Source organism: Coregonus lavaretus (genome assembly GCF_964263955.1).
Source record: "Coregonus lavaretus genome assembly, chromosome: 23".
In the NCBI taxonomy this organism is placed as follows: Eukaryota; Metazoa; Chordata; class Actinopteri; order Salmoniformes; family Salmonidae; genus Coregonus; species Coregonus lavaretus.
In genome coordinates this window covers 12,572,435-12,585,783 of record NC_140010.1, presented here as the reverse complement: position 1 = coordinate 12,585,783, position 13,349 = coordinate 12,572,435, and the positions used below count along the sequence as shown (strand labels likewise).

Here is a 13,349-nt window from a genome sequence, read left to right as displayed (position 1 = left end):
TGTAGAAAGGATAGATAAAGTGGTGGGGTGGGGCGGTTAGGATGGCTAGTTGTGTAGAAAGGATAGATGAAATGGTAGGGGTGGGGGGGTTAGGATGGCTAGTTGTGTAGAAAGGATAGATGGAGTGGTGGGGGTGGGGGTGGGGGGGGTAGGATGGCTAGTTGTGTATATAGGATAGATGGAGTGGTGGGGTGGGGGGGGTTTAGGATGGCTAGTTGTGTAGATAGGATAGATGGTGGGGGGGGTAGGATGGCTAGTTGTGTAGATAGGATAGATGGTGGTGGGGGTGGTGGGGGGGTTAGGATGGCTAGTTGTGTAGATAGGATAGTTGGAGTGGTGGGGAGGGTTAGGATGGCTAGTTGTGTAGAATGTGTAGATAGGATAGATGGAGTGGTGGGAGGGGGTTAGGATGGCTAGTTGTGTAGATAGGATAGATGGTGGTGGAGGGGGGTTAGGATGGCTAGTTGTGTAGATAGGATAGATGGAGTGGTGGGGGGGGTTAGGATGGCTAGATGTGTAGAAAGTGTAGATAGGATAGATGGAGTGGTGGGGGTGAGGGGGTTAGGATGGCTAGATGTGTAGAAAGGATAGATGGAGTCGTTGGGGTGGGGGGGTTAGGATGACTAGTTGTGTTGAAAGGATAGATGGAGTGGTGGGGGTGGGGGGGTTAGGATGGCTAGTTGTGTAGAATGGATAGATGGAGTGGTGGGGGTGGGGGGTGGTTAGGATGGCTAGTTGTGTAGATAGGATAGATGGAGTAGTGGGGGGGTTAGGATGGCTAGTTGTATAGATAGGATAGATGGAGTAGTGGGGGAGGGTAGGATGGCTAGTTGTGTAGATAGGATAGATGGAGTGGTGGGGGGGTTAGGATGGCTAGTTGTGTAGATAGGATAGATGGTGATGGGGGGGTTAGGATGGCTAGTTGTGTAGATAGGATAGATGGGGGTGGTGGGGGGTTAGGATGGCTAGTTGTGTATATAGGATAGATGGAGTGGTGGGGTGGGGGGGGTTTAGGATGGCTAGTTGTGTAGATAGGATAGATGGTGGGGGGGGTAGGATGGCTAGTTGTGTAGATAGGATAGATGGTGGTAGGGGTGGTGGGGGGGTTAGGATGGCTAGTTGTGTAGATAGGATAGTTGGAGTGGTGGGGAGGGTTAGGATGGCTAGTTGTGTAGAATGTGTAGATAGGATAGATGGAGTGGTGGGAGGGGGTTAGGATGGCTAGTTGTGTAGATAGGATAGATGGTGGTGGAGGGGGGTTAGGATGGCTAGTTGTGTAGATAGGATAGATGGAGTGGTGGGGGGGGTTAGGATGGCTAGTTGTGTAGAAAGTGTAGATAGGATAGATGGAGTGGTGGGGGTGAGGGGGTTAGGATGGCTAGTTGTGTAGAAAGGATAGATGGAGTCGTTGGGGTGGGGGGGTTAGGATGGCTAGTTGTGTAGAAAGGATAGATGGAGTGGTGGGGGTGGTTGGGGTTAGGATGGCTAGTTGTGTAGAAAGGATAGATGGAGTGTTAGGGGTGGGGAGGTTATGATTGCTAGTTGTGTAGAAAGGATAGATGGAGTGGTGGGGGTGGGGGGGGGTTAGGATGGCAAGTTGTGTAGATAGGATAGATGGAGTAGTGGGGGGGTTAGGATGGCTAGTTGTGTAGATAGGATAGATGGAGTAGTGGGGCAGGGGTTAGGATGGCTAGTTGTGTAGAAAGGATAGATAAAGTGGTGGGGTGGGGCGGTTAGGATGGCTAGTTGTGTAGAAAGGATAGATGAAATGGTAGGGGTGGGGGGGTTAGGATGGCTAGTTGTGTAGAAAGGATAGATGGAGTGGTGGGGGTGGGGGTGGGGGGGGGTAGGATGGCTAGTTGTGTATATAGGATAGATGGAGTGGTGGGGTGGGGGGGGTTTAGGATGGCTAGTTGTGTAGATAGGATAGATGGTGGGGGGGTAGGATGGCTAGTTGTGTAGATAGGATAGATGGTGGTGGGGGGGTTAGGATGGCTAGTTGTGTAGATAGGATAGTTGGAGTGGTGGGGAGGGTTAGGATGGCTAGTTGTGTAGAATGTGTAGATAGGATAGATGGAGTGGTGGGAGGGGGTTAGGATGGCTAGTTGTGTAGATAGGATAGATGGTGGTGGAGGGGGGTTAGGATGGCTAGTTGTGTAGATAGGATAGATGGAGTGGTGGGGGGGGTTAGGATGGCTAGATGTGTAGAAAGTGTAGATAGGATAGATGGAGTGGTGGGGGTGAGGGGGTTAGGATGGCTAGATGTGTAGAAAGGATAGATGGAGTCGTTGGGGTGGGGGGGTTAGGATGACTAGTTGTGTTGAAAGGATAGATGGAGTGGTGGGGGTGGGGGGGTTAGGATGGCTAGTTGTGTAGAATGGATAGATGGAGTGGTGGGGGTGGGGGGTGGTTAGGATGGCTAGTTGTGTAGATAGGATAGATGGAGTAGTGGGGGGGTTAGGATGGCTAGTTGTATAGATAGGATAGATGGAGTAGTGGGGGAGGGTAGGATGGCTAGTTGTGTAGATAGGATAGATGGAGTGGTGGGGGGGTTAGGATGGCTAGTTGTGTAGATAGGATAGATGGTGATGGGGGGGTTAGGATGGCTAGTTGTGTAGATAGGATAGATGGGGGTGGTGGGGGGTTAGGATGGCTAGTTGTGTAGATAGGATAGATGGGGGTGGTGGGGGGTTAGGATGGCTAGTTGTGTATATAGGATAGATGGAGTGGTGGGGTGCGGGGGGTTTAGGATGGCTAGTTGTGTAGATAGGATAGATGGTGGGGGGGGGTAGGATGGCTAGTTGTGTAGATAGGATAGATGGTGGTGGGGGTGGTGGGGGGGTTAGGATGGCTAGTTGTGTAGATAGGATAGTTGGAGTGGTGGGGAGGGTTAGGATGGCTAGTTGTGTAGAATGTGTAGATAGGATAGATGGAGTGGTGGGAGGGGGTTAGGATGGCTAGTTGTGTAGATAGGATAGATGGTGGTGGAGGGGGGTTAGGATGGCTAGTTGTGTAGATAGGATAGATGGAGTGGTGGGGGGGGTTAGGATGGCTAGTTGTGTAGAAAGTGTAGATAGGATAGATGGAGTGGTGGGGGTGAGGGGGTTAGGATGGCTAGTTGTGTAGAAAGGATAGATGGAGTCGTTGTGGTGGGGGGGTTAGGATGACTAGTTGTGTTGAAAGGATAGATGGAGTGGTGGGGGTGGGGGGGTTAGGATTGCTAGTTGTGTAGAATGGATAGATGGAGTGGTGGGGGTGGGGGGTGGTTAGGATGGCTAGTTGTGTAGATAGGATAGATGGTGGTGGAGGGGGGTTAGGATGGCTAGTTGTGTAGATAGGATAGATGGAGTGGTGGGGGGGGTTAGGATGGCTAGTTGTGTAGAAAGTGTAGATAGGATAGATGGAGTGGTGGGGGTGAGGGGGTTAGGATGGCTAGTTGTGTAGAAAGGATAGATGGAGTCGTTGTGGTGGGGGGGTTAGGATGACTAGTTGTGTTGAAAGGATAGATGGAGTGGTGGGGGTGGGGGGGTTAGGATTGCTAGTTGTGTAGAATGGATAGATGGAGTGGTGGGGGTGGGGGGTGGTTAGGATGGCTAGTTGTGTAGATAGGATAGATGGAGTAGTGGGGGGGTTAGGATGGCTAGTTGTATAGATAGGATAGATGGAGTAGTGGGGGAGGGTAGGATGGCTAGTTGTGTAGATAGGATAGATGGAGTGGTGGGGGGGTTAGGATGGCTAGTTGTGTAGATAGGATAGATGGTGATGGGGGGGTTAGGATGGCTAGTTGTGTAGATAGGATAGATGGGGGTGGTGGGGGGTTAGGATGGCTAGTTGTATAGATAGGATAGATGGAGTAGTGGGGGTGGGGGGGTTAGAATGGCTAGTTGTGTAGATAGGATAGATGGAGTGGTGGGGGGGGTTAGGATGGCTAGATGTGTAGAAAGTGTAGATAGGATAGATGGAGTGGTGGGGGTGAGGGGGTTAGGATGGCTAGATGTGTAGAAAGGATAGATGGAGTCGTTGGGGTGGGGGGGTTAGGATGACTAGTTGTGTTGAAAGGATAGATGGAGTGGTGGGGGTGGGGGGGTTAGGATGGCTAGTTATGTAGAATGGATAGATGGAGTGGTGGGGGTGGGGGGTGGTTAGGATGGCTAGTTGTGTAGATAGGATAGATGGAGTAGTGGGGGGGTTAGGATGGCTAGTTGTATAGATAGGATAGATGGAGTAGTGGGGGAGGGTAGGATGGCTAGTTGTGTAGATAGGATAGATGGAGTGGTGGGGGGGTTAGGATGGCTAGTTGTGTAGATAGGATAGATGGTGATGGGGGGTTAGGATGGCTAGTTGTGTAGATAGGATAGATGGGGGTGGTGGGGGGTTAGGATGGCTAGTTGTGTATATAGGATAGATGGAGTGGTGGGGTGCGGGGGGTTTAGGATGGCTAGTTGTGTAGATAGGATAGATGGTGGGGGGGTAGGATGGCTAGTTGTGTAGATAGGATAGATGGTGGTGGGGGTGGTGGGGGGGTTAGGATGGCTAGTTGTGTAGATAGGATAGTTGGAGTGGTGGGGAGGGTTAGGATGGCTAGTTGTGTAGAATGTGTAGATAGGATAGATGGAGTGGTGGGAGGGGGTTAGGATGGCTAGTTGTGTAGATAGGATAGATGGTGGTGGAGGGGGGTTAGGATGGCTAGTTGTGTAGATAGGATAGATGGAGTGGTGGGGGGGGTTAGGATGGCTAGTTGTGTAGAAAGTGTAGATAGGATAGATGGAGTGGTGGGGGTGAGGGGGTTAGGATGGCTAGTTGTGTAGAAAGGATAGATGGAGTCGTTGTGGTGGGGGGGTTAGGATGACTAGTTGTGTTGAAAGGATAGATGGAGTGGTGGGGGTGGGGGGGTTAGGATTGCTAGTTGTGTAGAATGGATAGATGGAGTGGTGGGGGTGGGGGGTGGTTAGGATGGCTAGTTGTGTAGATAGGATAGATGGTGGTGGAGGGGGGTTAGGATGGCTAGTTGTGTAGATAGGATAGATGGAGTGGTGGGGGGGGTTAGGATGGCTAGTTGTGTAGAAAGTGTAGATAGGATAGATGGAGTGGTGGGGGTGAGGGGGTTAGGATGGCTAGTTGTGTAGAAAGGATAGATGGAGTCGTTGTGGTGGGGGGGTTAGGATGACTAGTTGTGTTGAAAGGATAGATGGAGTGGTGGGGGTGGGGGGGTTAGGATTGCTAGTTGTGTAGAATGGATAGATGGAGTGGTGGGGGTGGGGGGTGGTTAGGATGGCTAGTTGTGTAGATAGGATAGATGGAGTAGTGGGGGGGTTAGGATGGCTAGTTGTATAGATAGGATAGATGGAGTAGTGGGGGAGGGTAGGATGGCTAGTTGTGTAGATAGGATAGATGGAGTGGTGGGGGGGTTAGGATGGCTAGTTGTGTAGATAGGATAGATGGTGATGGGGGGGTTAGGATGGCTAGTTGTGTAGATAGGATAGATGGGGGTGGTGGGGGGTTAGGATGGCTAGTTGTATAGATAGGATAGATGGAGTAGTGGGGGTGGGGGGGTTAGAATGGCTAGTTGTGTAGATAGGATAGATGGAGTGGTGGGGTGGGGGGGTTAGGATGGCAGTTGTGTAGATAGGATAGATGGTGATGAGGGGTTAGGATGGCTAGTTGTGTAGATAGGATAGATGGTGTGGTGGGGGGGTTAGGATGGCTAGTTGTGTAGATAGGATAGATGGAGTAGTGGGGCAGGGGTTAGGATGGCTAGTTGTGTAGAAAGGATAAATGGAGTGGTGGGGTGGGGGTGTTCGGATGGCTAGTTGTGTAGATATGATAGATGGAGTAGTGGGGGTGTTAGGATGGCTAGTTGTGTAGAAAGGATAGATGGAGTGGTGGGGGTGGGGGGGTTAGGATGGCTAGTTATGTAGAAAGGATAGATGGAGTGGTGGGAGTGGGGGGGTTAGGATGGCTAGTTGTGTAGATAGGATATATGGAGTAGTGGTGGGGGGTTAGGATGGGTAGTTGTATAGATAGGATAGATGGAGTAGGGGGGGGGTTAGGATGGCTAGTTCTGTAGATAGGATTGATTGTGTGGTGGGGGGGGGTTAGGATGGCTAGTTGTGTAGATAGGATAGATGGTGGGGGGGGTAGGATGGCTAGTTGTGTAGATAGGATAGATGGTGATGGGGGTGGGGGGGTTAGGATGGCTAGTTGTGTAGATAGGATAGATGGAGTGGTGGGGGGGTTAGGATGGCTAGTTGTGTAGATAGGATAGATGGTGGTGGGGGGGTTAGGATGGCTAGTTGTGTAGATAGGATAGATGGTGGGGGGGTTAGGATGGCTAGTTGTGTAGATAGGATAGATGGTGGTGGGGGGGTTAGGATGGCTAGTTGTGTAGATAGGATAGATGGTGGTGGGGGGGTTAGGATGGCTAGTTGTGTAGATAGGATAGATGGAGTGTTGGGGGGGTTAGGATGGGTTTTTGTGTAGATAGGATAGATGGTGGTGGGGGGGTTAGGATGGCTAGTTGTGTAGATAGGATAGATGGTGGTGGGGGGGGGTTTAGGATGGCTAGTTGTGTAGATAGGATAGATTGTGGTGGGGGTGGGGTTAGGATGGCTAGTTGTGTAGATAGGATAGATGGTGGTGGGGGTGGGGTTAGGATGGCTAGTTGTGTAGATAGGATAGATGGAGTAGTGGGGGTGGGGTTAGGATGGCTAGTTGTGTAGATAAAATCTTAGTGTAGTAACCTTTTAACTGCTGGCAGAGGGTCAGCTGCTGCTGTTGTTACTGTGTTCTCTGTGTTCCTGGCTCTCTGTGCTCCTGGATCTCTGTGATGCTGGCTCTCTGTGCTCCTGGCTCTCTGTTCTCCTGGCTCTCTGTGTTCCTGGCTCTCTGTGCTCCTGGCTGGAGTAGATATCATGTTGTTAAGGGCAGCCATTTCCCAGGGATATCTTCAGTCACATGCTATAGAGAGAAACTGTATGTTGTAGATTTTTCCAAAGCGAACACAAAATCAACCTGACACTATTATTACACTGAATGTTGACAGTACCGTGGAGTCATGCACGTATTACTGTGGTCCTGATGCTGTGTGTGTGTGTGTGTTGTGCACGTGTGTTGTATAGCAGGACATGATGAGTGTTCCATTGCCCTGGGCAGGGACCACTCTTCTCTGTGTAAGCTGTGGCTCCCTGTAGACGTCTCCCAGCCTCAATAGCCTCTTTCTAACCTTGCAGTACATAATAGAGCAGAATCCCCAGGTGAAAAACACAAAACCGTATGAATTCTAGCCCAATAAAGTCAGACTATAGTAAATGTCAGCAGTGTGATTTACATGGTGATACACATCTGTACAAATTCAACTGGAAATGTGCCAGCTTCGTACGGATGTGTGTTTGTGCGTGTGTGTATCAGTGGAGGCTGCTGAGGGGAGGACGGCTCATAATAATGGCTGGAACGGCGCAAATGGAATGGCATCAAACACGTGGAAACCATGTGTTTGATGTATTTGATACCATTCCACTCATTTCACTCCAGTCATTACCACGAGCCTGTCCTCCCCAATTAAGGTGCCACCAACCTCCTGTGGTGTGTGTGTGTGTGTGTGTATCTAATCCATAGTCTCTATTGCCCTTCCCAGGTAATGACCTGTTCTTGGTGGCAGTCCATGAGCTGGGCCACGCCCTGGGTCTGGAGCACTCCAACGACCCCACAGCCATCATGGCTCCCTTCTATCAGTACATGGACACAGAGAACTTTAAACTACCTCATGATGACCTTCAGGGCATCCAGAAAATCTATGGTACTGTGTCTATCTATGGTACTGAATTTCCTACATTTTATTTTATTATATTAGAAGAATGCCCTCAAAATCTGTTTATTACACTAAATCTTCACCAAGTAGTATGTTAATATTTGTCTTGTGTATATGTTTTTTAAAGTGAGTTTCATTGTTTTCATTGAAGGAACAAATGTTCAATGATAATGTTCAATGACAAAATAATTACAATGATAATATGTAATTTTTTGATGCCCTTAGCTAGTTAGCTGGCTATGCTAATGTAGCCCATTCATCTCCAGGTCCACCAGACAGGTCCGCCCAGCCCACCAGAGCCCCACCCACGGCCCCTCCCCCACGCTTCCACCCCCCCTCGGAACCCCGTAAGCACGACCGCCAGGTCCGGCCACACCGCCCTCCTCAGGGCGCAAAACCCTCCAACCCCAATGCCAAACCCAACATCTGTGACGGAGGCTTCAACACCCTGGCCATCCTCAGACAAGAGTTGTTCGTATTCAAGGTAGGTTGGCATGTACAGATACTGTATGATGTACACTTGTCTACCCTATATAATCTCATGAACACAGTGTTAAAAAGGTATGTTTGCATGAGGAGGTAGAGATTGGCACTGAAGGGTTTCAGTGGAATCAATCACTGCTGGTATTAGACAACAAAGCAGGTTTCAGAGTTTGGGTAATATTACAGTAGAGAGAAGGGGACGAATATGAGGAAAAATATCAAGTGTTTTGGTCTATGTGTGTAGGACCAGTGGTTCTGGAGGGTGAGGGACAACTCGGTGGTCCCTGGCTACCCCATGGAGATCAACTTCTTCTGGAGAGGCCTGCCCGCCAAGATCGACGCCGTCTACGAAAACAGCGAGGGGAAGTTTGTCTTCTTCAAAGGTGAGAGAAAGAGAGTAATGAGAGTTGGAGGAGAGGAGAGAATAAGAGAGAGGGGGGGAGATAAAGAGAGAGGGGGGGAGGAGAGAAAGAAAGAGAGGGGGGAGAGAAAGAGAGAGAGGGGGGAGAGAAAGAGAGAGGGGGGGAGAGAAAGAGAGAGGGGGGGGAGAGAAAGAGAGGGGGGGAGAGAAAGAGAGAGGGGGGGAGATAAAGAGAGAGGGGGGGGAGAAAGAGAGAGAGGGGGGAGAGAAAGAGAGAGAGGGGGGAGAGAAAGAGAGAGGGGGGAGAGAAAGAGAGAGGGGGGGAGAAAGAGAGAGGGGGGGAGAGAAAGAGAGAGAGGGGGTAGAGAAAGAGAGGGGGGGGGGAGAAAGAGAGAGAGGGGGGAGAGAAAGAGAGAGGGGGGGAGAGAAAGAGAGAGAGGGGGGAGAGAAAGAGAGATGGAGGAGACGAAAGGGAGCTTATTTTACTCTTATATCAGCAGAAGGTAGCATTAGGTTTGAAGGTTAGTTAGAGGAGAGCAATTTAGAGAGAAAGACAGAGCAAAGTATTTTGTTTGTGGTCATCACAGTGTCATACACTGTAAAAAAAATTAAAATCTAGTTGTTTCAGCTACATATTATTAAGTAAATGGTTCCACAGCCTTGTTTACTCAACTTTTCAGTCAAAGTGTTACCAGAATGTAACATTTTTAGTTCCAACATGAGAGAACGTAGGCAAAATTTTTGTTTTTGCTCAATTTGTCTCATATGTTCATTCAACTAGAAATTATTATTTTACCCCCAGAAAATGCTGTGGAACTAGTAACACACACAGTGCTTTTAACTTAACACACATTGACAAACATGATTACATTGTGCATGTTCATTTATACAGTAATTAGTATTCAACATGTCCTCACCTGGGATTTGAACTCACAACCTCTTGGTTGATGTCATTCCGATCTTCCTGCTACGCCACCACGTCTGTGTCAGTGACTGCTTTCACCTGTATTGCTACACTTCAAAGTAAATCTCAGTTCTGTTAAAAGTACACTCAAGAAAAATGATTTTATTTATCATAGTGATTAATGGGTAACATTAAAACAAAGTATATGCCCCACCAACATTAGACAACTATACAGAAAAACCTAAAATGGCTTAAATAAGTAAATCAAATGAATGATGAGAGAATAGTCAGATTAGCTGATAATTGACACAGACGTGGTGGCGTAGCAGGACGATCGGAATGACATGAACCAAGAGGTTGTGAGTTCAAATCCCAGGTGAGGACATGTTGAATACTAATTACTGTGTAAATGAACATCCACAATGTAATAATGTGTGTCAGATATGTAAGTTGAAAACATTGTATGTTAAAAGCGCTGTGTAAAGAGTTCCACAGACTTTTCTTTTGTAAGATGCCAAAAATATAAATTTCTAGTTGAATGAACATATGAGACAAAGTACACATAATTTAAAGTGGATCTAATTTTTGCGTACGTTTTCTCATGTTGAGCAAACTAAACATTTTAAGTTCAGGTTACACTTTGTCCGAAAAGTTGGCTAAACAAAAAAAAGGCTGTGGAACCAGTTTCTTACTAATAATTAGCTCGATTTGTGGGTGTATTTTTTTTTTTTTTTTTTTTACAGTGTATTAATAAGTATACAAGAGAATGCTACTTCAATTAGTAGAAATATTGCTTATATGTTCTAAATAGCATCCATTTTGTTCTGTATGATATTGTACTGTATAATAATGGGTGAGAGTTCAGCCCCTTCTCCATCCCTCCTTCCCTCCATCCATCATTCCCTGCATCCCTCCATCAGGCAGATTAACATGACATCTGTCCTCCAGCAGGATCACAAAGAGTCTCATGCTTTATTTATTCGCTGATGGAGGAGCTACTTGCTGGACTTGACTCACTCACAACTCTATAGTTGCCCCTTACTGTATTCACTATAATAACATTACTGTAGAGTGGCTCTTTAATACACTCATAAGACTATTATTAGCTCTTTAATATACTCCAACACTATCTTAGCGCTAATATACTCACAACACTATCTTAGCTCTAATATACTGTACTCACAACACTATCTTAGTGCTAATATACTCACAACACTATCCTAGCTCTAATATACTCACAACACTATCCTAGCTCTAATATACTCACAACACTATCTTAGTGCTAATATACTCACAACACTATCCTAGCTCTAATATACTCACAACACTATCCTAGCTCTAATATACTCACAACACTATCTTAGCTCTAATATACTCACAACACTATCCTAGCTCTAATATACTCACAACACTATCTTAGCTCTAATATACTCACAACACTATCCTAGCTCTAATATACTCACAACACTATCCTAGCTCTAATATACTCACAACACTATCCTAGCTCTAATATACTCACGACACTATCTTAGCTCTAATATACTCACAACACTATCCTAGCTCTAATATACTCACAACACTATCCTAGCTCTAATATACTCACAACACTATCTTAGCTCTAATATACTCACAACACTATCCTAGCTCTAATATACTCACAACACTATCTTAGCTCTAATATACTCACAACACTATCCTAGCTCTAATATACTCACAACACTATCCTAGCTCTAATATACTCACAACACTATCTTAGCTCTAATATACTCACAACACTATCCTAGCTCTAATATACTCACAACACTATCTTAGCTCTAATATACTCACAACACTATCTTAGCTCTAATATACTCACAACACTATCCTAGCTCTAATATACTCACAACACTATCTTAGCTCTAATATACTCACAACACTATCTTAGTGCTAATATACTCACAACACTATCCTAGCTCTAATATACTCACAACACTATCTTAGCTCTAATATACTCACAACACTATCTTAGCTCTAATATACTCACAACACTATCCTAGCTCTAATATACTCACAACACTATCTTAGTGCTAATATACTCACAACACTATCTTAGCTCTAATATACTCACAACACTATCCTAGCTCTAATATACTCACAACACTATAGTAGCTCTTTACGTCTGTGTGAACGATGCTAATAAGGCCTCATTATTAGACTGAATTTAGCAGCTATATGGCAATTATGCTCATCGTGTTACAGCAAAAAGCAAGGGATATTTCCTAGCAAAAGTGTAAAACATAATGTTTGGACCCAGGCTCTGTTTTTGAATAATGGACAATTATGAGCACTGATCCATTTGTGACTGTGTTTGTTTTAGGGAACCGGTTCTGGGTGTTCAAGGACACTACTTTGCAGCCCACCTACCCGCAGGACATCTCTCTGTTTGGGAGTGGGATGCCCACCCAGAGTATAGAGACTGCTGTGTGGTGGGAGGACGTAGCCAAGACATACTTCTTCAAGGGAGACAGGTCTGTTTGACTTTTTTATTTATCCATTACATTACATTGGTTTTATCCATAGTGAAGGTAGTGTAGCTGATTATATAATTATCCATCTATCCGTTAAATTACATTGGTTTTATCCATAGTGAAGGTAGAATGTAGCTGATTATAGAATTATCCATCTATCCATTACATTACATTGGTTTTATCCATAGTGAAGGTAGAATGTAGCTGATTATATAATTATTTATATAACTGCTACAAAACATTGGTTTTATCCATAGTGAAGGTAGTGTAGCTGTTTATAGAATGATCCATCTATCTGTTACGTTACATTGGTTTTATCCATAGTGAAGGTAGAATGTAGCTGATTATAGAATTATCCATCTATCCGTTAAATTACATTGGTTTTATCCATAGTGAAGGTAGAATGTAGCTGATTATAGAATTATCCATCTATCCATTACATTCAATTGGTTAGATTGTGAATTGTAGGTTATACATTATACTGTATTAGTTTTGTCAATGACAATGATCATTGGCGTTTCACACACCCTTGCAGCCCCCGCAATGCGGGGGGTCCCACGAGCTCTGGGGGCCCCCTGGAGGTTGGGCCCCCTCCCCAGATAGCATATGAAAACGTCATAAGCCGTAGCAAAACGTTTAGAATTACAGGAAATTAGCTCTAAAACTGCAAAATATTATTTTAGCCTCATGGCAAAATGTGTAGAATAGTATGAGATTAGCTTTAAAACTACAAATGTTTCGCCAAACTGCGGTACGCCACTCAATCAATCAATCAATTTTATTTTATATAGCCCTTCTTACATCAGCTAATATCTCGAAGTGCTGTACAGAAACCCAGCCTAAAACCCCAAACAGCTAGTAATGCAGGTGTAGAAGCACCTGACAGTGATACAGGCTAGCTGATATAAAGTTGACTGTGAGAGGATAAGATGCTATAATTAGTACATTATTTATTGTATACCAATGTGACTCAAACATTTGGTGCAGCTGTCATGATAGATCAAGTCATACGAGGTCCTAACCCTGTTGTGAGAGCAGATAAAATGCTTTGTCATCATTCAGCAGCAAACTGTTGCATATCACGGATATTATGTTCTGTCGAACATGACTTCATCCCTCTGTGTTTGACAGAATTCCATTGTCTTGATCCTAAAGAGATGTGTGTACGTGTAGTAGATCATGAGATTATAATGTTGGTGCGTGTGACTGTGTGTGTGTGTGTATGTGTGTGTGTGTGTGTGTGTGTGTGCGTGTGAGTGTGTGCATGCATGCATCCATGTGTGTGTA

At 45.9% G+C, this 13,349-nt stretch overlaps 1 protein-coding gene across 1 annotated transcript in view; it reads left to right on the top strand.

Moving 5' to 3' along the window:
- Positions 1-13,349, top strand: part of LOC311150810 (matrix metalloproteinase-16-like) — a gene marked incomplete at both ends in the record, with an annotated part of 60,984 nt that overhangs the window by 46,679 nt on the left and 956 nt on the right. The window contains 4 exons of the mRNA XM_084188345.1: positions 7,634-7,795; positions 8,074-8,291; positions 8,535-8,673; positions 11,912-12,062. Coding sequence (XP_084044471.1) covers positions 7,634-7,795; positions 8,074-8,291; positions 8,535-8,673; positions 11,912-12,062 — 670 coding nt within the window. The remainder of the gene's footprint in view (positions 1-7,633; positions 7,796-8,073; positions 8,292-8,534; positions 8,674-11,911; positions 12,063-13,349) is intronic.